A 26,434-nucleotide genomic window follows, 5' to 3' on the forward strand; every position below is an offset into this window, starting at 1 on the left:
TTTATTGACTCGATTGCTTAATTGGAACTTTGGCCTTACAAATGTAGCACACGCTCACCTGTTGACGTTTATTTTTTGTTTATTAATTAAACTACAACTTTATATTACTCGTATGTATATGCTATAATATATTTTTAACTACACGCTACGAGATCTTATTAATGTGATGAGGTTGGAATTATGTGTTTGTTGCACCTATTGAGCTTTTATCATGTATGTAACCATTTATATGCGTATATATTACATACAAACTACATACATACATATGTATGTATGTTGAGTTGTATTCAAAATGTTGTATTTTATATTTACTTTTCTTAAAACACTGTATAAATGATGTGAGAAAGTTTAAAAATCATTTTTTAAAATACATAATTGCATTTCAAAAACGAATAAAATTTGATATCTATATATAAAATTTTCAAAATGATAATTATGCATGTTTGTTATTCTTCTGCTGTATTCTACAATGCATTTCTACTATGCGACTACGGTAGAACAACAACTTCATAGTAAGTAACTATGCTTATTTTTTTTGTTAACATTTAGTTTCAAATGCAATCTTTAATTGGGGTACCTCTATGTCGATAAAAGGGTTTACCTAAGGAACACTTGAAATGTGCCGCACCTATTACTAAATGTATTTATGCTTTTCTTTAAAACTATGTACATAAATATGTAAGTATGTATGTTTTGTTTCTTTAAACCTTAAGTGCATAAGAGCCTTTTCCCGGACTTCAATTGCAAGAAATATAAGTTTGCTCTAACAACGGCTTGTCAGCTCATAAAAGGGGTTAGGAGATGTCAGAATTTTCAAAAAAATCGAATTAGCATTTTCTTAAGGGGTTATATACAGTTAGAATTTTCTAAAGATCGATTTTTTTTTAATTTTATATTTTTAATGTAAATATATTTTAGATTACACACAAAAAGTTTCATATTGCTCCTGTGAATATTTTTGAAATTACACGCAAATTTTATAAGCCGTTTCAGAGTGCTTGGAGGTATAAGACCAAACTTTAAACGCGTTTTTCTCAAAATCGTGTTTTCAAAGTCGGTGCAACCAACATTGCTCGTAAACGGCTTAACTAAACCGTTTAGGATCAAGTTTTAACACGAGCTACTTAAATATATTTGTTTAGTATTCAAACGAAGATTTTTTCTCACCGAAAAAAATTTGTTTTTATAGACAATTAAAGGCCGAAATTTTGGTCAAATATCGATTTTTTGTTCTAGGAACCATCATTATGTCAAAAAATTTAATTTTTCTTATTCCTTCGATTTGCTTTACTAGATTTAACATTACTTTAACGAAATCTGTTTGGTTTTGAAGTTATTTGTTTTTTAATTTCAGCGGATCCAGTTCAGAGATATAGTGGTCACTGTAAAAGATCTTTTTGTGAGAGGAGTTCCCGGAGATTAGCAGTAGTTTCCAAGTAAATATTTTTACCAATATTAAGTCTTAAAATACAGTTAAAAGATGCCATAATAAGTGTAAAAATTTTTGGATCAATCAAATTAAAAGTTTTGTCAGAAAAAATTCTGGAAAATTCGCTTTTTTCGCTTCTAACTGTATATAACGCCTTAAAGTGTAGCAACTTAGAAATATTCTCTGTGTAGATCCGACAAATAATTTTCGAATTACTCGATAAATAGAAAAGGTGCATTGAATGGTCTGTAACGTTCGTGTAAACCTTCAAATGCGTTTTTCAAAACTATGGTTTTTGAATTTTAGACTACTGTAGCTCGAAAACCGCACGGTAGATTTCAATGAACTTTAAACAGATTTTTGAAAACATGAAAAACAATTGCCTAGTATTTTTATAATTTCGATAAATTATTAACGATTATTTTTTTTCAAAAATTTGAAAAAAAAGTGATTACAGAGACCACCATTTTGTTAATTAAAAAAAGCATCGACCAGACACTAGATTTTCCATCAAAAAAAATTATTTTTTTGTGCGTTTGATTTTTGATGAATAGTCAAGGATTAGCAATGGACACCTCAATAAGCTTCTGTTGGAGCTGGAGCAACACAAACAGCCATTACTTTTAAAATTATTAATTTGTTTGTAAAATTTCTGGAAGGCAAGTCAAAGCCCTATATAATGATGCTATAAAATTAAAAAATAAAATCATTTACTGGCAATAAAATGATTTGAAATTGGTAATTTTTCATGAGTCTGACTATAACCTAACCCCTAACCTAATTGACGAGCTGTTCAAACCGCCATGCTTTAATAATGCCTAGTCTATCGTATGCTGATCGAAAAATACCAACTGATGACTGGAAGTAAGTTTTGAAACTTACAATATCAATATATGAATACGTTAATATTTCGTAATCAACTTTGAAAAGCGATCATTTAACTCATTCTACATTATTTTTAGGTTAAGTGTACCTTCAATCCAACCCTTTTACTCATATTTAATGACTCTCAGTAATATTAAAGTTGGGTACCACACATACGCTGAGTTTACTCGTTCGTCAACCCAATATTACTGTGTGAAATCCTATCTTAATCCTAAAAAAACTTTACGAACTATCCACTTATACCTATATAACAGCCTTACTTTTCATGCTAACCACCGCCATCCACATTACAGGTATTTTTCATCACAGACGCGCAGTCATCGAACTCGTATAAATACTTTTGAAGTATCTTTGGTACACCCAAAAGACTTATCATACGACTCAAACTCGATTCACGCTTCGTTGTTGAGTATCGTTGTCTCATCACGGCCGAACCACTGAGCAGGCCTAAAAGTTGATTCCTTATCACAATACGACATAGCGACTGCAGTGACAAGGGTGTGCTGCGCAACCGAAACATTTCCACTTCGAAGTGACGTCGCTCGTCGGTCCATTTATTGGCTAATTCGGTACGCAGTATTGGGAATTTGTAGCCAGTATGTACTATAAAGCATAGAAAATATAATAAAACTATTTCCTTTTTCATTTAAGCTACGAAATTATTCGCTCACCCAGCAACTTGGCGAACTCCAATGCACCCGACGCATTTGTAGCGCGCAAATGATTGATGCCATGATCGCCACACACCTGTGTTATGTCCACGCCCTCTTTGACCAAAAACTCGGCGATATCGAATTTGTTGAGCATAACAGCGCGCGCCAGTGGCGTCTGACAATACGGAATGTAACACGACCACGACATCGATGTAAATGAAGCACACATCCAACGCCCCTCACTATGCGCGAACAATATGCGCGCAATGGGTATGAAGTCCTGTACGGTATCTATATATTGCACGGCGATGAGCAACTCGTTTTCGACGGTGTCAACTATCGTGTTGCCCTGTGATTGTTGCGCCGTGGCCACGCGCAGCAAGAATTCCAGCATGTCTATCTTTTGGCTGAGTATCGCAATCAGAATGGGTGTGAGACCATCCTTGTTGCGCACATTCAAGCTATCGCCATGGCTGATTAGGGTCTCAGCCATCTCGCGCATGCTGTAGCGTACGCAATGGTGCAGCAGGTAATGGGAAGTGATGCGCCGTGCGCCACGTTGCAACAAGCGCACTGTGAGCGGCACATTATTCTGCACCACCGCGTAGTAGAGCGCGTTGCGTCCCTCCTTGTCCTGCAGGTTGATGCGTGCGCTGCGCTCGATCAGTGTCGCCGCAAGACCGTCCAGGTTAGCCACTATGGCGCATATCAGCGGCGTCTGATCGATGTCATCCGTTTCGTTGATATTCATATTTGTTTGCAAAATAACATTGGCCTGTAACGAACGCATTTTTTATTAGCAGAAATTATAAAAACGTATCAATGAGCTTACCACTGCCACGGAATGATTCCTTATAGCCAAATGCAGCGCTGTTTCACCGGTGTTTAGCGTCTTTAAATTCGGATTGGCGCCGTGTTTCAGCAGCATGTGCGCCACTTCCGCATAGGCCACGCCCACATGTAATGGTGTGTAACCGTCACTATTAACGGCATCCACTGTGGCGCCGTGTGAGAGTAGTACACGCACACATTCTACGTGTCCACAAGCTGCGGCATAATGTAGCGGTGTCATCAGCAGCGCATCTGCGCGATGTACATCTTGCTGGTGTCCGCAGTTTGTGGCGATAGCGTATGGCTCATCCATGCGCGTGATAATGGCACCGGTACGTTCGAACGTTTTGGCATAATAATAATAGAGGGAAGTTTCTTCAGCATCCTGTGCTACGTGCTCTCCACTACTCTGCTCACAATCGTTGCAGTTTTCGATAAATTCATCCTCCCACTCGAGGTTATCCATGCCGTCCGGGGTGCACTCTGTTTCCATTTCAAATGAGTTTGAGTGGTCTGTGTACCGAAAAATGGAGTGATATATGTATTAGATTTAGAAGTATAAAATTTTTAGATACTGACAGGACTGAAGTCCTGTAACAATCCTAAACGCTTGGAAATTCTAGTACACATTCAATTGTCTCAATGGTATATTTATCGCATCCAAAGATTGCCGCTTCGAAACACCAATTAATTCGAAGTCTCTTTACAATCTGAACAGAGTACATTATTTGTCACGAAGATTGTAACACCCAGACCCAATCAAATATATATGACTAGCGTGACAAGTTGAGTCGATTTGACAATGTTCATATGTCTGTATGCATATATCCGAAGAAGTCACTTAGTTTATGAGATATCGATCTAAAATTGTCGACACATTCTTTGTTTCGCAAAAAGCTCCTCATTTGTCGGAACTGATAAACTAATCGATCGAAATCTAGTATATAGTAGAAACATTTACATTTGTGAAAGGTATTATAGATTCGGAGGAAAGGAAGTTAACGTTTTTCTACTCTTGCAACATGTTGCTACAGAGTATAATAGTTTTGTACGCATTACCAAAAACTAATCGAGATAGACATAGGATTATGTATATACTTATAAATGATCAGGCTGACGAGACGTGTTGAAATCCGGGTGACTGTCTGTCTGTCCCTCCGACCGTGCAAGCTGTAATTTGGGTAAGAATGAAGATTTTTTAATGGAACTTGGTGAAAAAAGTATGACTTCGTAGATGGGCGTAATCGGATCAATGCCACGCCCACAAAACCGAAACCAATAAAGAACTCTATTTTGGCACAGGAGATCGCAGGGGCAAGGGGCATCTGTGGGAAAAAAAGTTTTGAAGAAGCTCAAGCTACAACAACCTAATTCGCCCTGCGCAAATATTATAGGAACTCCTTCCGACAGTGTGAAAATGGATGAAATTGGATGATAACCCCTCCACTGCCCACATAACGGTGCTGCTAAAAACTACTAAAAGTGCCTAAGGAAGTATGAGAGAGCTTTATAGGAGCCTGGATAAAAATTGGACGATGGCTGTGGCCACGCCCACTTTTAGGTGAAATTTCCGATCTCGGGAACAGATCGGCCGATTTAAACCAACTCACATGACATTCTCATGTTACAGTGTGAAAATGGGCGAAATCGGACTACAGCCACGCCTACTTCCCATATAACACAATTTTCAATTCCCTTTGAAACTTTCACTTTCCTATATACAAATCAAGCCTTTGATGTATGCCAGCTTATGAACAAAAATTGTAAAAATGGAACCAAAACTGTTCAAGCTCCTGGGTACCGAATATGTGGACTTCAGTATATATAGTTGACTTTTTACTGAAAATATCGGTTAATATATGAGTTATACAATTGAAATTTTAAGAGAATCCTTTCCTGATGATAGTATATCTTTGTATCAAAAATGGTTTGAGGAGGTTCAATACTTCCCTTTGCTCCCATATTCCTAATACGAGGGCTGCTATATACATATATTCTGACCTAGGGCAACACTAAGTGTTGCCAGGTGCAATCTGACATTTCCATTGGAAAGTTTGACATTTTTTAGCATAACATCACTCAGAACGTTTTGTCATTTAATCGTGAATTGTTTTATTTACAGGGAATCAAAAAATTCATCTCGGCCAAAAAATAGAATTAACTCGTGAACATTTTCGAACGATCATTTTTCACAACTTTCGACGTGGATTATCACGACAAGAGTGCATCGATGAACTAAAATCATTGTATGGCTATGAAGCACCATCCTACAGCACTGTGAAAAACTGGCACAACGACCTCAATCGTGGCCGACGCTCGCTCAAAGACGAATTCCGTGAAGGTCGTCCAAAAACGTGAACTGCTAATGCAAGACCGTCATGTAACATACCTTCAGATAGAGGCATGCCTATGCATTTCTCCCACCAGCATACATTCGATATTGCATGAACACCTGGCCGTAAAAAGGTTTGCTCTCGTTGGATCCAGCACAATTTAACAATCGCTCAAAAAAAGGCTCGTGTGGATTGGTGTAAAGTAATGCTGAAAAATACGATCGTGGTGCTTCAAAAGACGTTTATAAGATCGTCACAGGTGACGAATCATGGATCTATGCGTATGAGCCCGAAACAAAACAGCAATCGACAAAAAAAAAATAAAAAATAAAAAAAAAAAAAAAAAAAAAAAAATAAAAATAAAAAAACCATTTTCGTTGATAAATATGCCTATTTACATTATTAGGCCAGAAATATGTATATATAGCAACCTACATATAAAGATTTTCGAACTTCCGGGTGACTTTATATCGCTTTTATCGGCGAATATGTGAGTTATTTTAATGCAATTGAGAGAGCGTGTTTTTCTAATAACGGTGCAGTTTTGTGAAAACTTTCCCTAGACTCCATATAATTAACAAGTAACTGAATGTATTACCCCGGCTTTAATCCACGCAAGTTGCAAGAGCATGAAATTTTCGACAAAACCCGAACTTAGCTCTTCCTTACTTGTTCTTGTTCAATTTGTGTTTGGAACAAGGAGTTTTCAACTGTTTTCGAAGTTAAGAAGATCGTATTTTAATGAGTTAAAGTGCAGTTCCTTATCAGTCGGTTGACCTTGGGGGGAAATGGCGGTTGATAATCAAATATAAATATAATTTATCTTTGTTATACTCGTTTATTAGGGATTTGGTTACGACTTGTACGTTCATTGGTTCGTGTTTGTCTTTTTCGGTAAAAATTAGCTTAAGAGATATGAATTCAGTTTGAATATATTAAAATAAACAGCTGGGTTCAAAAGCCCTATCCTTTACATCCTATGCACATATCGATTTTTTCTATTATTTATACACACACACACTCATAAATACATAGTATGTATGTATCTACTTGGTCATTACTACTTGGTCACTCACTTCTATTAAATATATCCAAATCAGGTTCTTCACAGGATTGTATCAACAGCTCAAGGATCTCAGCATCACCCACCAGCGCCGCGGTGCCAACAGCTGTACGCCCACACGATGTGGAAACAATGGTTGCCCGGGCACCCTCCATCAGACAATCGAGCACGCCATGGAAGTTGCCCGTCTGTACTGCGGTCATCAGACGCTCATTCAACTCGAAAGCGTTTATCGGTGAATGCATTGCATATTTCCTTCGCCTCGTTACTTATTATATATTTGCTTTTTGCTTTTGCGTTTTATAACTATTCTGCAATTTGTTTAAATTGCAATTAAAAAGCGAAAAATAAACTCTAGAATGAAATGCAATAAGCAAACTTAGAAGAAAAACTGAATGCCCACACTTCGGTTGTTAGACTGACGATTACTGCCTTCTTGATGCCGTTATACCGCACTTTGCCTTTGCCACATGTTGTTATGCTGAGTGTCAGCGCTCTTGACACTCGGACTTGCTGTTGCGCAGTGAAAGGCTGTCCTGTGGAGCAGTGTGGTTTGGCAACCCAACGAAAAAGGGGTGGAAAATAAGTGATAAGGGAGTTTCTCGGCTTTGTTTTGCGGCGAAATTGTGGGGGTGGATATGAGGGTTGTGGAAAAATGAACTAGTGAATTTGATATTTGTTTACATTTGTGGCACGTAATATGAAACTCAAGTTTGAATGGCTGAAGCATTGTACATACACAGACATACTGATAGGTTTATACAGTGGACTGAAGTCAGTTGAATAGAAAGTAAACAGAAGCGAAGCTAAAAGTGGGTGAGAATATGTGGAATTCGTTTGTTGCTGATAACGGTTTTCTTTTAATACATATCCAATATACCAAACGAAACCGTGCGTGCTGCTATTGAACAGTGACCACATCGTTTGTGGGCTTTTATGAAAGCAAGAAGTGACCATTTCGAATAAGATTTTGTACATCGCTCATTTAATATATGCATATAACTACTACTATGGGAAAAATAGTAAGACTTTGTTCATAACTCTCCAATTCTTAATTTATTCTTTGAAATATACTTAGGTCGTCCTCTCAAAGTAATTCCACATGACCCCAATATACTTGCGCCAACGTGTTTTCTAATTCTCGAAATAGTTGTTAAAGTCAGTTTCCGGAATAGCCTTCAGTGCACCTAGCGATTCACATTTAATGTCTTCAAAACGGTTTTCCCGCAGCGGTCGGGAATACGAAGCTAAACAATGCGAATAAGGTGATTGCGGCTCATTTTTGGTTGTAAATTTGGCGAAAATCTCAAGAAGAATACATGTAGTCTGCGACTGTCTATTATCGTGGTGCAAAAATCAAGAGTTGTCGGCACATAATTCCATTTGTTCCAAGAAAAGGCTAGATGAAACTTTGCTTTGACCGACTTTTTCGTTTTCCGGGGCCTTTCACCGTGCAATAACCATTTAGCCGAAAAATATTGACGTAGCACCATACTGAACGAGCTAAACTTAAATAAATTAGACAAGGTTAGATTGTGACTTTCGAGGGAGGTTAAGCTCTAGACGTGAATGGAGAAGAGGTTTAGTAGGGAAGGAGGATACTGCCTCTGTATATGCCAACGGGTCAAAAGTGGACAAAAGTTGATAAAACTCTCTCTCTACCTCTACCCGCCTACTAAACTCAGCCAGCATCTTTTAAGCGGAAGTACTAAGCCTAGAGAAGAACAGTGGAGTTTTATTTAATAACTACGGGTGAATTCAGAAAGCAACCCCGATCCCCAAAGATTAAGTCCAGGATAGATGACAATTGACGAAAAGCTTTAAGTTCACAGGCAGGTCAATTCCACTTGTTCATTGATTGGATTCCCGGTCACAGTAACATTTTCAGCCACGAAAAAATAGAAGAGTTGGCCAAGAGACTCCTAGACTTCTAGCTCTTTAGACTAATCGGCGGTGGAGTTAATTACCATGTGCGCTGGGAACGATCAAGAGAGAGCTTTATACGCAAAGCTCAGGGAAAGAACATGCAGACATACAGCGACTATAACCGATAACTGATTTTTGGAGAACAAGTATTAAAAATAGGTCTGTCCTATAACAATATTTGCCAGCTGCAACCATTTTCCATGTTTTCCATTTTCTCTGCTCTATCTCAAACGCGACATAGAGAACTTGGATCGTATTAGGCTACAAAGTTTCAGTGGCTCTCTACAAAAAGAATAGCGAATATAAGTCGTTTCATTGAGAGTAGCGAAGGGTTTGAACGCAACTGTGAAACGAAATAGGTATATTATAAAGGTCTGGCGCTAATTGAACCCCTGATGAGGGTACACCTACTTACCTAGATATGTTTTGTTTGTGGTGATATCTCGGCCAGGCCAAAGTACGAATCTTTTACGAGAACAAGTGGATGAGTCGATCTCTTACAAAAACCAAAAGCTGTGGGTTCGAATAAAGCGGCTATAGCGATTGGTACGTATATATTGTGATGTCTAAATGCAGTGCCCTGAAATATTTCGAAAAATAATCTTTTTTACTAAAAACGAGTACGTGGGCACTTTCAGCCCCTCTAACTCAATAGCTTGACTTTAGACCCTGCATTATTTGAAACAAAAAAGCACTTTTATTGCACATTTAATGTTATTTTTTGTTACATAAACGGTAAATATAGTTAATAGCAAAAACATTTGGAAAATATGTTACAGAATCCGCCACGGTAGCCACGATAGAAGCAGTGGGAGTCGCAACGGCGTGTCCTACAATAGGTCCGAGCCTCTGGTTTAGCACCTTCGTGTATGTTGACCGGTTTCACGTCAGGTACATGTACCTGGCTGTGGCCTGTGGTTTGGCCAGAAATCTGCATTTTTTGAAACGCTTCAACCATGGCCTTCAACAAATTTTCTGCCACCGACTCAGGAACTTCGATATAAGCATTGGATTGAATCGAGGCATCGATCGTTATGTCGCCGTTTTTATTTTTCACTATATCAGGATCTTCAGGTTGCTGAACCTGAGCTGGACCATTTAATTCAGCTTCGGTGGCAGGAATAGCTGAGGCAACATGCAACAGCAAAAAACTGCACAACACAACCGATAAATTAGACAGAGTCCTCATGTTTTCTACTGATCACTGCCGTTGTGAATTGAACTGATTTATCTATCATGAGTTGCGGATATTTAAATGGAAATAGGAGTACAGAAGACTCACAGACGCAAATAAATTGAGTATTTTTTTGTAATTGAAGAGGTACTTGAATGGAAGTACCAATTTCTCAGTTACACCTTTACTGATTGTTTGGCTCGGTTTCCGCCCCGCTGAGGGGCTCGCAGATAACTGTCAAAACAGAACAATTATCGGGCCCAACAAAATAGCTGTGGCCGCTTTTAGGCAAAATGCCTTTATTATTAATAGTTTTTATAGGTTTTGTACCAACAAGCTATCAAGCAGTGGACCAAACTAGGGCGAAACGGTCGCCTCAAATAAATACTGGCTTGTGTAACAGTCATGACACATACAGACTTGATATTTTCTTCTGAGTGTAGTTAAAGTGTTTGCTAAGTTTGAACTGCTTAAGATAGCAAGAAATATAGTAAGTCGATTTTAAAGTGCTTTCCATTTCAGAGAAATGTGATCTTGAGTACAAGGTACATATATTAAATTAAATTAAAATTAGATGAATTATTTATACAAATTTCAAGATTTCCGTTTTGGACACTTTTATTGAAAACAAAAAATTGTTTATTGAAATATTTCCAAGAAATCAGTTGTCAACATTAATTTGACGCTGAAGTGGGCTCTTCAGAAATGTTTGATAAGAAAACACTATGCGATAGCAGAGGAGAATGATTGATTTAGGTCATTACTAAATAAAGCAAATATTAATTTTTTTTTAAGATCTACTCCGCGTGTGAGCTACTTCTTTTGGGATAATTTGACACACCCATATTTTGTATTTAATAAAAAACAAATTTTTTAAGATGATGTCATGTTAAACTCACGAAAACGCGCGACTATCTGATCGTTTTCGGAAATATTCAGTGTTACTACTTGCATTATTTGGTCTTTTTGCGGTATTAGCGATTGTCTGATAAATTCTACCTTATCTCTGCTAACGACAGTCGAGGCTATGTACTTTAATTATGCGCTGAACAGAGTATATTAAGTTCGCCACGAAGTTTGTTACATCCAGAATGAAACGTGGGAGACCCGATAAAGTATAAATAAATTATTAGATGATCTGAGTCGATTTAAACATGTCCGTCTATATGTGTGTACGCGCACAAGTCCCTCGGTTAATCAGTCAAGTATTTTTCTCCCAAAGAAGACCACTATAGCATATATATATAGCTGACGTACAAACTGAACGACCAAAATCAAGTGGTTTTGCAAAAACTTTTTTATTTGTGAAGGACGTTATCGCTTTTGTTCAAACGAATGTAACGTTTTACTTGTGTCTTGTTTTATTTGTTTTGCAAGTTTACTAGATTGTTGTTTCTACATATGTACATGCATATGTGTTGAAAGTTGTATAGGCATAGGGGAAGTACCTGCAAAGAACATACTTATATATGTATAAGATAATGCTAGAGAAAATGTTTGAGTTTTTACAGACGGCGATATAAGCAGTCTAGGTGATACTTATTCTAATCTGATTGAGCAACACAATTTCATAATATATTGTAACCTTTTCTATGGGTGGATTAAGCTATTTTAACTATATATGTATGTAAGTATCTACATATCGTCACCTAAAATGCAAAATAATGTAACATCACTTTTCAAACGTTTAGTAGTGAAGGAAAAACGAAATAAAAGAAACCACTCATATTGAAACAAAATTTGTTTTTTGGTTATGAAATGGTTATATATTGGATATATTGGACAGCGGAAGCTTAAATAATATACATACATATGTATATAATATGATATAGTGAATTGTTAAATAAAAAACTCAATTTCGAATTTTTTATTTTTTGCATTTTAAGTGTGTTAACATACATACAAATCCAAACATGCAAATGTTAATGTAAAATTTGGTCATGACGAAAACGCATCACTTCTATTGGGTGTTAAAAAAGACTAATCTAATTTCCTACCCGCTTGAATACAAAAAGGTACAATTAATATTTTCATAGAACGAACAGTGTTCTCACTGGTATCAAAATGCTCACCGAATTTGTTGCGAAACTACCAAAATCTTTTGGTCATCAAAACATGGCGTTTTAAGTAATTTTACATTTGAAAACATATACATATATACATTTTGTACAATTACCTGATTTCCAAAAATTTTTCTATTGTGAGAGTTCAATTTTGCATCTGATCTTCTTTATTGAATTTTTCCATAAGTTAGACGAAATGAATCCTCAGCTCTTAAGTGTTACTTTGGAACTAAACTTTATTCATAAACCAATCAAATCCTAGACCAACCACAATATGTCACATGGATAGCCACGTGACCGCAGCAGTTTGCGGTAGACGTGAAGTCAGCAAATTTTGATTTTCCTCGTTCACTCTATTTATCAGTACAAATTGTTGTTGTTGTTTTGATTCAAGTGCCGTTCGTTGATAATAATAATAAGAGCTCGCATTTAAATTGCGTGTATATGGTATGAGATGGCTTTAAGGGGTTACATGGGTTTCACAGTTTCAAAAAATCGAAATTTTTTTGTCTTTTTAAATTCTATAACATCTTCAGAATATTGTCCATAATTTTCAGGTTGATCCGACTAATAGTTTCGGAGATACAGCCTTGAGAACTTGTGCGCTCGAGGCTAGCTTAGCTAAGTGCGCCGTCTTTAAACGCGTTGATCTCGAAACTATGTTTTCAAAGTCGGTTGTCAAGATTTCTCGCGAATTACTCAACCGATCTTGATGAAATTTTACACAGGTCTTCAAGATATCATTTACAAGGTCTTGAACGAAGGATTTTTTTTTTTTAATTACAACTATTTAAAAAAAAATGTCGAGAAATTTTCATCGAAATTTACATTTTTTTATAAAAACGTCTGCCAAAAATCCAACTTTCTTTTTTTTTCCCTTCTTCCAATACCTACATAGTTTATTGTCTTTACTAAAACACGTATTTTTTATTTTTATTTGAGATGATCCTGAAAGAAGTTCTGCTGACAACGCGGGTGCACCTTTTTTCCGAGGGACTGCCGGAAATGGCGTCGTAATGACTGCCATTTTGAAAATTTTACAAAATGTTTATTAAATATGAGTATTTTAAATAAAACAAAATTTCATTAAAATATTTAATTTTTTATATGTAAAAAAAAGTTATTGAAAAAAGGCCGCTTTTTGCCCGAGAAAACCCATGTAACCCCTTAAAGGAGTCGGAGTCAAAATTGAACGATGGACGTAGCACCGCCCACTCTTAGATAAAAACACGTAACTCGAGGTCCGTCCGACTGACTCCAACCAAACTTGGTAAACGACATTTTACGGACATTGCTATGTTACCGTGTGAAGAATCGGACTGAAAGCATCAGTCAATGTGTGAGGCATAGTATAATTGAGATTCAGAGAGAATCCTTTCCTGGTATAGGATGTCTGTGTACCACAAATGGGTTGAATAAGGCAATACTTCCCTTAGGAGCATGTTTTACTTATAACGCTGCATCACGCCCTAGCCCTTCCTAACTTGTTATTTCTAATTTCTTAATTACATGTATACATAACTGTATATGTATGTGTGTACGGATTGCGGTATATATGCGTAAATATGTATTCTATTGATATTGCATACTTCAGATACTAATGCATGGGTCTTTACAACTGTTTTGGTTCACTGTGCGGTTATATGGGTTTCACGGCTGAAAAAATATTATTTAATTAAAAAAATTCATTCGAAATAAAATTATAAGAGAAGGATTATCCTAAAATTTCAGTTATATATAACACATTGACCGACATTTTCGATCAAAAGTGAACTATAGGTGCCGGGGTTTAAATATTCCCCTAAGTACCTGAACAGTTTTTATTGAATTTATACAATATTTGGTCATAATGATCAAAGACATTATTCTACTAGAAACTGACCGAATCAAGTGGAATTTTGTGCTATATCGGAAGTAGGTGGTTGTTGTTCGATTTCGTCTACTTTTACAATGTGACATAAGAATGTAAGTAGAATACCATGTACTAAATTTAAAATCGGTTGGTCGAGTCCTGAGATATATGATTTCACCAAAAAGTGGGCGGTGCCAAACCCATTATCAAATTTTCACACCAGCTCCTACTTTTTAGTAGTTTTTAACAATACCATTATGTGGGGAGTGAGCGACACTGTAAAAATGGATGAAATCGGATGATAAGATTTCATCCATTTTTACAGTGTCGGTAGCAGTTTTTATAAGTTTTGTACTCAGATAAATTTGACTGTTGCAGCTTAAGAGGTTTAGGAGATATATACATTAAACTTTTTAAAGGGCGGGGCCACGTGTGGCACAATCGAACGCTGATCGCTTTGCAAACATCTGTTCTATTCTGCCATTTTCAAAATTCCCATTATTTTATTCAAAATATATGTACATATATAGATTTGATTCACAAGCTCTTTCTTTTGTATTTAGAGAAATGCTACATTATGTAAACTTCACGCGAAGTCCTCTGCTTACGTTCAATTTTATCTTTCGAAATAACGACATTGGCAAATAGGTTTCTCCTTGCAGTAGCTACCGTGGTGTCCCAAAGCAATACAATGGGCAGCATCTAAGGAAGGCTTACACCATAATTTTGATCAGCTTCTCGGCAACTGATCACGAAATCACTACATGAAACTTGTCATGATTGAAAGCATCAATGGTAATGAGCGCAGAGCTGGAAATGGATCGCTCAAAATGGCATTATCGGATAACATTTCCGAACAACAAGAACCTGTAAACAACAAGAGAAAAATTACTATAGTATTCATGTTTGCGGGTCTGTTACTAGTAGCAGAATGCTACTGGTGTTTTGGTCACATCCAGAGGCTATTCAAACCCAGCAGCAGTATCAAAGTGATAAGGTACTTCATAACATATGTATATTGAAGTCAATCTTGATTATGTGGTAAATTTCAAGTAGCCTTGTGAAGACCCCACTCTGGTTACACAATTCTTTTCTATATATCTAATTACTGGCTGCTTTTAATTGTTTACAATAATCAAATCCCCCGTTTGGTGCAAGATGCTCAGCCTATTCTAGTATTGGTATCATATATGTAGCTATGAGAATATGAACACCATACATCTCAAGGTGAAGTGAGCAAACATTACGCGAGTGAACACTTTAAACTTAGACTAAAATACTTATACACGAGTGCCTTTTGAATCATAAGTAAAACTTGCATATGTTGAAAAGAAAAAAAAGCGAACTTCAGTTCCATCGAAGCTATCATACCATACACTTCACAAGTAAAAAAGTTTTCATATAAGAACTTTATTTTGATCGGCCAGCTATATGTTATAGTGTTTCTCTAAAAACATTCATGTTTTGAAAAGCTCCGATGACTGTAAACTTTTATTGTGTAAATTGAAAGAATATGTAATTGTATTATATCACAGTACAACAGCTAATCTGGGGGGTGAGAAATTCCAAGTCAGGGTGATGGTATCTACTAGATCAGTATAGTAAAACCCTCAAAGGGTTTTTGCCAAAATATTACAACTAAGCGAAAAAACATCAAGATAAGGAAAAAATTTAAAAGGTCATAAAAAAAAACTGACACATACGAACGCCAAACCCTTTGAGGATTTTACTATACTGACCTAGTACCATCACCCTGACTTGGAATTTCTCACCCCCCAGACAATAATCCCAAAAATGTTCCACAGTGTATTGAAAGCCTTTGTGTTCGATTTTCACACAATTTAAAAGTATAAGTGTGATATTATCCGATTTTATTAAGACATTTTAAGATTTGGCTCAAAGTCCACTAGAACAGGAGTGCAGAAAGAAATTATCTCCCGGAGCCAAACGAGTCGACTTAATTAAAATTATTTGAAATATCACATATAGTATGTACCATATTTGAACTATGTAATATAAACGGTTTCAAGTCAGATGGAATTTCAAAGTTCACTAGAACGCGAATATATTGACCGATATATGTGGTATAAACTCAATCAGAAGTTCGAAAATCTTTCTATTAGGTATATGGAGGCTAGGAAAAATATTGTTATATGGGAAGTTGGCAAATTTGGCTGATATAACAATTTTCAAGATAAATATATTAAACTTATTACGAGCGGCGGGACCACTCCCACTTATTAAAAATTTTCAAAGCACGTATAGCCCTGCCTAAAGCGATTGGTTATACTAAATTACATTTTTGTATCTTAATTAACCATTTCCGATAAAATTTTGTACATCGTCCATTTAATACATTACATAACTTTACAAAACTTTTTTTGTTGCCCTGAATATCTTTTACCAGTTGTGATTAAGGCTCACGTATACACGTATACAAATCACGTGATTCTTGCTCTCAGACCCCTTATCGAAAATATACGAAAAACAAGGAAGGACTTTTGCACCTTGGAAGGATCAAAGACGTGGTAATACTTTCAGATACATAAGGCCTGTTAGGTTTATGTTGTCTAGGGCGAGTTTTCACCCGATTTTATTCGTTCCATAGTACGAATATGCGGAAGATTTGAATAAAAAGCAAATGTGGAGATCGCCAACTTCCCAGAAATCTGTACAGTGGAATGGAAGGGTTACAAAATCAGCCAGTGGTTTAATACGTGATAAAGTTATACTTGTAAATGATAAAGCAATTTGTCAAAGATGGGAAGAGAATATAGTTGTAACTTCATTCGTACAAATTTCCCAAAGCTTGGTATACATAGAAAGTGCGTAATTTGGAAAATTTTGATAATCTTCAAATACGGTAGTTAATAAAAAATTTTATCAACTGACTGTTCCAGAACTTAAAGCTTGGAAAAAGTTTCTGTAGATAGTGAAAAATATCCTAGGCAGCAGTGAAGCTTTCTCCACAATCTTCGGATAATTTAGAAAATTATAGAAAAAAAGTATCAAAATCGATAGGATCGTCACAGGAAACAGATAATCGCTGGTCTTTAATAAAGATTGACTGAAAAATTATAAGGAAAATGTTTATAAAAGAGCCTTCTTTTTCAAAACAAAAAGGGCAATATAAATATAATAGTTATTTTGTTTTGTTTCATAATCTTAATAACTAATGAATTACTGCTTAAGTCCATTAATAGTAATAGATGATATATAGAACGTCGCTCGTTGGGCTAGCTGGGAAAGATAAGATTTTCGAAAGGTGATTAAGATGATTTTGCGGTTTCGACAGGTATATGTCACTTGTTTACCATTGGTATTTCAAAATCTCTACGTAGTATATTCTTGTCTAGGAGCATTTTTGATTTGAATCGTTGCATTTTATGGATACTAGTTGCATGGGCAGAGCCCCATAATTGTATACCATACATCGATATTGGTTTAAGACTGAATTGTATAGAAGAATTTTAGGGTCTAAACATAGGTTACCAATTTAGGCAGGCGGTTTTGAGTTTGAGGTGCTGTATTTTTGCAAAAATGTGACTTTTCCAAGTCAAATGTCTATCTGGGTGGTTGCCGAGGTATTTAACTTCGTTTGCTTAAGGGATCACATCGTGACGTTCTTACACTTTTGCTCGTTCACTTTTATGCGCCAGTTTGATAGCCAGCTTCCAACGAGTTTTACGACGTTTTCTGGTGAGTTTGTGGCTTTCAGTGGGCACTTGCTTCGACATATAATAGTGGTGTCGTCTGTGAATGTAGCACTTTTGCACTAGTATGTATAGTATTGATCCCAGAACGTTGCCTTGAGGAACTCCAACCATAATTGGATAATCCACTGAAATAAATTCCTTAACTTTAACTGTAAATCGCCTGTTAGGAAAGTATGATGTGAACAACTGATGAAAGTTTTTTGACAAAGTCATTTTAATTTTATGTATGAGTCCATCATTTATACTTTATCAAATGCTTGGGCTACGTCGAGAAATATCGCTGAGCAGTACACTTTAACCTCAAATGCCATCCTGATCAATAGTACCATTTTCGCGAAAGATGAATTGATGAATTGGAATAGTTTCATATTGGTGGAGTGGAGGAAAGGTTTTGGGTAGCAATACTTTTTCAAAAAGCTTGGACAGAACGGGCAATAAGCTAATTAGTCGATATGATGACAGCAGAGTTGCGTTTTTTCCGGTATGACTATAATGATACGACTTTATCCATGTTTTCGGAAAATATACAAACTTTAGGATGTCATTCAAAAAAGTTGAGATAAGAAATTAAAAGCAATATTTGGTAACTCTATTAGCATTTACGGTGTTATGTGGTCGTAGCCAGGTGACGTCTTTTTAGTCAACATTTTTGCTACAACTTTTATCTCAGATGAAGTTGAACACACTTCGGGAATAGTCCTCGGTACTTTGTGGCACAGAAATGGAATCGAGAAATAGGGCATCTTTGGTTGAAATACTTCGCAAAGATGATCTGCAAAACAGTTTGTCTTTTCTTCTTTAGAACAGGCCCAAGCACCGGCGTTTTGCCTGAGCGGCTCTCAATTTCTACTAATGGCTTAAAGTTTTTCTCGGCCTTCCTTAGTGAATTTCATTGAGAAGAGTTCGGCGCCAAAATAGAAATAAACCTTTTTAAGTGCGCCTCATCTTCATCTTCTAAAGCTTTCTTTAAATTTTTCTCAGCAACTTTTAATTTCAATTTATCGTAGATGATGGGGATCGATTACTCTGCCATTCTCGGCGCAGTCTTCGTTCTTGGGTTACAAGACGTTTAATTAGGCTGTTAGTGGTTCGTATTCGTACTTCGGATCTATCTCTTGGATTTGATGTTGATACAGTAGACGCTGACAAAATGGTCAATAATATTCGCTTGTTTGAATAATTTGATCATGACTAACGAATGATCGAAGTCGGTCACTACAAATATAAGCTTTATATCAGTATTTTTGCCGATTGCAAAAATCGAAAAGATCAAGTATTTTATTTAAATCAGTTGGTCAGCATGTAGGTTGTCTGGGAAAAACAAAATCAAGATCATTTTGTCTATTGTGTTATATAATTTGGGGTCTTTATTAAATAAAATTTACTTTATTATTATATCTAAAAATGTGTTATGGTTATAACGGCCTAAACTTGTAACAGAACTAAGTATAACTCTTTATCCATTTCGATTAGTTTTAGGTGATACAAATTGCTTGGTCAATAAAACTATTATACTCTGCAGCAACTTATTGCGGGAGTGTAAAAATAATTTGAAATTCATTACAATTTGCTTTGTTTCTAAAAATGTATTTTGTTTTTTCAAATTCTATGTGTGTTATACACACACACAGGCCGACCAAAGGCTGCAATATCCACCGTAGCGTCCTATCGAACGACAGTACATACTACAGTACCCTGAGTCACAAGTCGTGCGATTTTGTGGCTCACTCGCCACGCTTGCCGGTTCCTCTGCACCAGTATTAACCTGGACCTCAGCTGTTACTTCGCCAGAAACTTGCATATGTTGAAAAGCTTCGATCATAGCTTTTAATAAATCCTTGGCTACCTTCTCTGGAACTTCGATGTGTGCACTGGATTCAATAGAGCCATCGATTGTTATGTCACCATTATTTTCTTTAACACCTTCTGGTTGCTCCACGTCAGTAGAGGCTATTTGTGAATCGAGCGGTTGCAAAGCCGTTGTGCTGTGACACAGCAAGAAGCTGCAAAGCACAGCCGAAATAATAACGATAGTTTTCATGTTTTTAGAATTCGCGGTCAGAACAAACTGATACAGTGCTCAACTGGTTGTGGCTTTATAAAGTCCGAATGAATATCATGATAGATGGTATTCACATACATAAGTATGTTGTTATTATATGTTATCATGAGTTTATGTAGGTGCCTTAAAGTAAGAAATAAATAAGTGTATCCACTTGAGAGTATAAACAATGTAAATAAATAAAGCACTCATTTGCTATCGATTGCCGGAACTAAAAAAATTTATTGATTTGTGTTTGAAAACACAGAAATGCTACAGATTTTAACGGCATTAAATACCGACCCGAATGACCCGATGTTATCCAATTTTGGTTCAGGGATAGACTGTTATTGGAAAGAGGCTCATTAGGATAACTTATATATTGACCGATATACATATGTATGTGGTATAAACTGAATCGGAAGTTCGAAAATCTTTTTATTAGGTATATGGAGGCTAGCGAAAATATTGTTATACGAGAACTGATATAACATCAGTGATTTCCAAGATAAATATGTTAAGGGGTCCCGGTGGTCTAGAATTTTCAAAAAATCGATTTTTTTTGTTTGATAGTTCGAAAGTATAGTCCTTTAAGAATATACTGTAAAATTTTTGAAAGGATATTCACATTATTTTAGCTTCTACAGCCGTTTTAGCAGGTAGCGCGCGGTTGAGGGGCTCAATGAATGGATGCTTTATCTCAAAACTACTTTCTTCGGCGTGCCGTTCATGAAAAAAAAAACTATCCATTCGAATCACTTGAAATTTTAATAGGGTGTTTATGAGATCAATATCTATCGCTGGAACTTTTTAATTTAAGAACTTCGATTTTTCGATCTAAAACTGGTCGAAAAATAGCAGTTTTCTGAATCTGAGCTTCAAAAGCGCGAAATTTTTTTAATTTTCAATTTTTTTTGGTTGTAGTCCCAGCGATAGCTGTACTCTTACTGATTAATAATTTATTCGGTTTTTATGTTTCAGATGTTCAGAAGAGTCAAAATCAACAAAGGCACCGAGAGTCATTTTTTAAGATAGCTGTTTTTGGACGCCATTTTTAATATTGTTAAAATTTTTTTTTATTTAACAAAAAAAATGTTTTTGTACTTTTCATAAGTGTATAAATAAACTGTAAAAATTTTAAATTGATTGCTCTTTTTTTTAACCTTAAAAAAAATCCAGAAAACACCCTTAATTTGAGGGTTCTAGACCACCGGGACCCCTTAAACTTATTAGGAGCGGCGGGACCACTCGCATTTATTGAAAATTTTCAAACCACGTATAGCCCTGCCTAAAGCGATTGGTTATACTAAATTACAGTTTTGTATCTTAATTAACCATTTCCGATAAAATTTTGTACATCGTCCATTTAATACATTACATAACTTTACAAAACTTTTTTGTTGCCCTGAATATCTTTTTTCAGTTGTGATTAAGGTTCTGCGCACATTTTTCGCGAATACAAATCACGTGATTCTTACTCTCAGGCACCTTACTGAAAATATACGAAAAACAAGTAAGGAAGAGCTAAGTTCGGGTATAACCGAAAATTTCATACTATTGCAACTTGCAAGGATGTGGTAACACTTTTAAATGCATAAGGTCTGTTAGTTTTATGGGGTCTAGGCCGAGTTTTCCTCCGATTTTATTCATTCTAAGCACAAATGATTTTAATAAAAAGATATCTAGACTTACTCTTTACATAATGACCTGTTTTACCCAATGAAAATCTCGTTTTGCGTTCCGATAATAGCTCAGAATCAATGACGTCGCTAATTTATCAGCACTCTGTACGGTGGTATTGAATGGGAGGGTTACATATGTTTCTACACCAAAGTTGTTTTCTCAAAATCAACTCAGTGATTTAATACGTGATCAAGTTAGAAATGATAAAGCAATTTGTCAAAATTTGAGACGTGGAAGAATATAGTTGCAACATCATTTGTAGAATATTCCCAAAGCTTAGTATTTAAAATTTGATTTTTGGAAAATCTTGATGATCCTCAAATAAAAACAAGGAAGATAGTGAAAAATATCTTAGGCAGCCATAAAGCACCAAATAATGAAGAAATTGTAAAAAATAAGCAGAAAATCTTGCAGATTCCAAGTGAAATATGGAGTTAGATTATCATATTCATATTTTTCGGATAATTTAGAAAATTTTAGCGAGGAAGAAAAGAATCAAAATTGAAAGGATCGTCACAGGAAACTGGTAATACTGGTATTTTTTTACATCAAGTCGAGAATATGATATCATGTAAATGGCCGCCGCCACAGTTGATTGTCATTTGAGCCCTTTTTATGGCATTTTCCATCACTTTGGCCAGAACTTCCGGCGATAGGTCCTCACATTCTTTGCGGATATTGTCCTTAAGAGCTACAAGAGTCTGAGGCTTGTTGACATAAACCCGCGACTTCAAAAAGCTCCACAAAAAGAAGTCTGGAGCAGTCAAATCAGGCGATCTTGCTGGCCAGTGCAAATCGCCAAAACGGGTGATTAGGCGCCCGGGAAATGCATCCTTCAGCATATCGGTTGTGGCACGTACAGTGTGTGCCGTTACACCGTCCTGTTGGAATCACATCTTTTCCAATCCCAATTCATCAAGTTGCGGCAAAAAGAACTCGTTGATCATTGCTCTGTAGCGCTCACCACTCACAGTAACCGTTTGGCCCGCGACGCCTTCGAAGAAAAAAGGTCCGATGACTCCTCCAGTCGCCCCGGGCGCAACGTCTTGGTGGCGGCAAAATGATCTTCACTGTTTTTTAAAACCCCAATTCGGGCAAAAATTCCTGAAAATTGTGTCAAAAGTGTACAAGATAAAGGGCGAAAATGGGTTTTTTATGGCTTAAGATGTCTTGTAAATTTACTATCAATTTCCTCAAAAACCGTATTGTGAGAATTTTGGAACTTCAGAATTTACGTGGCCTTCCTAAATTTTATATACTTAATATAAAAGATATTTAGGTAGGTAGATAAAGAGGGGCGACAGAACATCCTTGGCCCCGGGCGGCCGAAGTTGTAGCTACGCCACTGTTGGAGAACACTCTGGTGAGCAGATAATTTCACGTTTTGGACCGGTCGATTGGCCACCAAGATCGTGTGATATCATACCATTAGAATATTTCCTGTGGGAATATGTAAACTCTGAAGTATATGCGGACAATCCCGCTTCGATTGAGACCTTGGAGCAAAAAATCACGCGTTTCATTCGCCAGTTACGAGTCGAAATCCTCGAAGAAGTCATCGAAAATTGGATCCAACTGCTGAACCATCTGAGACGTAGTCGTGCCAACATTTGAAAGAGATAATCTTCAAAAAATAAATGCCAAAAAATGTTCTTTTGTATGATAATAAACATTCCCCATTAAATTTGAAGTCTCTGTGGTTTTTCTTTAAAAAAAGGAAACCTCGAAACGGATCATCTTTATATTCAAAATCGATCTTATATCCAAGGCAAAAAAAATGTGTTATCGCCCCAGTTTCAGAACTAAATATATATAACTGCTTGGTAAACAAAACTATTATATTCTATAGCAACTTATTGCGGGAGTGTAAAAATAATTTGAAATTCATTACAATTTGCTTTGTTTCTAAAAATGTATTTTTTTTTTCTAATTCTATGTGCGTTATACGCACATACAGGCCGACCAAACGCTGCAATATCCACCGTGGCGTCCAATCGAAATACAGTACATACTACAAGCCCCTGAGTCACAAGTCGTGCGATTTTGTGGCTCACTCGCCACGCTTGCCGGTTCCTCTGCACCAGTATTAACCTGGACCTCAGCTGCTACTTCGCTAGAAACTTGCATATGTTGAAAAGCTTCGATCATAGCTTTTAATAAATCCTTGGCTACCTTCTCTGGAACTTCGATGTGTGCACTGGATTCAATAGAGCCATCGATTGTTATGTCACCATTATTTTCTTTAAGACCTTCTGGTTGCTCCACGTCAGTAGAGGCTATTTGTGAATCGAGGGGTTGCAAAGCCGTTGTGCTGTGACACAGCAAGAAGCTACAAAGCACAGCCGAAATAATAACGATAGTTTTCATGTTTTTAGAAGTCGCGGTCAGAACAAACTGATACATTGCTCAACTGGTTGTGGCTTTATAAAGTCCGAATGAATATCATGATAGATGGGATTCACATACATAAGTATGTTGTTATCATATGTTATCATGAGTTTATGTAGGTGCCTTAAAGTAAGAAATAAATAAGTGTGTCCACTTGAGAATATAAACATTGTAAATAAATAAAGCACTCATTTGCTATCGATCGCCGCAACTAAAAATATTTATTGATTTATATTTGAACACACAGAAATGCTACAGATTTTAATGGCATTAAATGAAATTAATTTAAGTCCTCTCCTTACTTTCCATTTTATCTTTCGAATGTCAGCTTTTAATCACGACATTGGCAGATAGACTTTCCATTGCAGTAGCCACCGCGGTGTCCCAAAGCGATACAATGGACAGCGCACAAAGTTTTGGACCAACCAGAGGCATCCAATAAGTCACAGGTAATGCGCTTGCTGCGGCTTTGCGGACCATTGACTTTTCCAGACTTTTGGGTTTGAAAAGCCTCAGCAATAATTTTAACGAGCTCCTCGGCAACTGAGCCTGGAACCACTACATGAGCCTGGGCCTGAATGGATGCATCAATTATAATGTCTTTACTAGGGCGCTGTGCTGGAACTGGATCAATCAGAATGACTTCATCGGATGCAACTTCCGAATCAGCCAAGGGGTGAGCTGATGTGGCGTCGAACAGCAAGAAGCTGTAAACAACAAGAGAAACAATGGCGATGGTCTTCATGTTTGCGGATCTGTTAGAATGATACTGTTGCTTTGATCACAAACAGAGACTATTTAAACCCAACAGCATTATCAACGTAACGTGATAAGGTAATCCTTAGCAAATATTGAAATCAATCTCGATTGTGGTAAATTACAAGTACCCTTGTAAAGACCGCACTCTGGTTACACAATTCTTTTCTATATATCTAATTACTGTCTGTTTTTAATTGTTTGCAATAATCAAATCTCCCGCTTAGCGCCAGATGCTCAGACTATTCTAATATTGGTTGTGAGAATATGTACGCCATACACCTCAAGGTGAAGTGGGTCAAACATTACCCGAGTGAACACTTTAAACTTAGACTAAAGTACTTACAATGCAAGTGGCTTTTGAATAATAAATAAAAGAGGAAAAAAACGTCGGCTTCAGTTCCAACATCGACGTTAACTGCTATATTTTGTCCTTTGTGAAGCCAATAGAGAAGAACTCTTTTGCTCGAACTTATAAATTAGAAAAACGCTTAGTAGTCAATATAAATTTGCTAAAGCGCCTATTTTCCATTCCCGCCAGTTCGGTGGGAAGTCTGAAGATAAGCGCCAGGTTTTTAAGTCTTCATCTTCCAAACGCGGGACAGTCAAAAAGGAAGTGTTAAGTTGTTTCCACCTCACCTTCTTCCATACAGCTCCTGCAGATGGCGTCTGGTAGAATTCCCAGCCTTGGTCCGTGGACGCCAAAAGTTTCATGGCCTGTTAAAAGCCCCACAACCATGGAGAGGCTAGCCGTACTGAAGGCAAAGTGAACACTAGATCTCTTACGATCGATCTTGAGCCAAAAGGCTTTTGCGACAGCGCATGTCGCCAATTATCTAGTGTTTGAACACAACACAGGATACGGGAGTACCGACCCGCTAACATTGTACTGAAGAAAAGGCACCTGAATTTCTTGCTAGCTCAACAGCTTTACAATTTCCTGTGAGTCCGCTGCGGCCTGGCAACTATACCAGTAGTTTCAGGCACTCGAGGCTATTGATAGCGCCGCCATTTGAACTTTTTTTGCAAATGTGGGATTTTTTAAGAGCCCTCCACCAAATAAAGACTCCATAGAAGTTAATGGGTTTGACTATGGTGTCGTAGAGCTAGAGGACCACTTCCGGTGAGAGACCCCACCTTTTGCCAATGACTCCTCTACGGCAGCACAAGGAAATCGATCTTTCTTTGCTCTCAGTTCAAGCTAAATATATCACCCGATTTTTCATATCAAATCATTTTTAAAAGTGAGATAAATCAATAACTAAATGTGTTAGAGACATTAAATTTTAAACACAGGATGACACGAGAGGGCTTTCTAGGAAAAAGTGACAAAATTGGACGGTGGTCGAGACATCGTCACATTTTGGTGAAATCACATATCTCTGACCCATTTCCATATCACAGCAATTGGATATCGCATATAACACAACTTTACATAAATACCTTCTGGTTTTTATTTTATTTTTTAATACAAAAATGAGCATCAACTAACGGGAACGAGTTAGACATACATACATATAATGGAAATTAGGAGAGAATCCTTTCCTGAAATAGTAGTTAAAAAATCAGTTGAATCGGCTCAATTTTTTCCTTACCCCCATATACCTAATAAACAGATTTTCGAACTGATAGTGTTCAGGG

At 36.7% G+C, this 26,434-nt stretch overlaps 2 protein-coding genes across 2 annotated transcripts; both read right to left on the reverse strand.

The window, feature by feature from the left end:
- Positions 1–98: 98 nt before the first annotated feature.
- LOC126753270 (ankyrin-3) lies at positions 99–7,682 on the reverse strand. The gene is made up of 4 exons (XM_050464595.1): positions 7,208–7,682; positions 3,800–4,311; positions 2,986–3,742; positions 99–2,917 (listed from the first exon to the last, which is right to left on the reverse strand). The coding sequence occupies exons 1-4, from the start codon at positions 7,437–7,439 to the stop codon at positions 2,583–2,585; spliced, it is 1,836 nt and encodes a 611-aa protein (XP_050320552.1). The 5' UTR covers positions 7,440–7,682; the 3' UTR covers positions 99–2,582.
- Positions 7,683–9,794: 2,112 nt separating this feature from the next.
- Positions 9,795–10,407, reverse strand: LOC126752237 (uncharacterized). The gene has a single exon (XM_050462903.1). It carries the CDS (start codon positions 10,307–10,309, stop codon positions 9,866–9,868), a length of 444 nt encoding a protein of 147 aa, XP_050318860.1. The 5' UTR covers positions 10,310–10,407; the 3' UTR covers positions 9,795–9,865.
- Positions 10,408–26,434: the final 16,027 nt, after the last annotated feature.

Source organism: Bactrocera neohumeralis, chromosome 3 (assembly GCF_024586455.1).
Source record: "Bactrocera neohumeralis isolate Rockhampton chromosome 3, APGP_CSIRO_Bneo_wtdbg2-racon-allhic-juicebox.fasta_v2, whole genome shotgun sequence".
Classification (NCBI taxonomy): domain Eukaryota; kingdom Metazoa; phylum Arthropoda; class Insecta; order Diptera; family Tephritidae; genus Bactrocera; species Bactrocera neohumeralis.

What these genes read in the sequence shown, in the direction of transcription:
- LOC126752237 (XM_050462903.1), bottom strand. Translation starts at nt 10,309, where the DNA reads ATGAGGACTCTGTCTAATTTATCGGTTGTGTTGTGCAGTTTTTTGCTG.
- LOC126753270 (XM_050464595.1), bottom strand. Translation starts at nt 7,439, where the DNA reads ATGCATTCACCGATAAACGCTTTCGAGTTGAATGAGCGTCTGATGACC. An exon ending in TTTGGATATATTTAATAGAA is followed by an intron (nt 4,312 to 7,207) that starts GTGAGTGACCAA and finishes TTCGGTACACAG; the next exon opens with ACCACTCAAACTCATTTGAA. An exon ending in GGAGTTCGCCAAGTTGCTGG is followed by an intron (nt 2,918 to 2,985) that starts GTGAGCGAATAA and finishes TATGCTTTATAG; the next exon opens with TACATACTGGCTACAAATTC.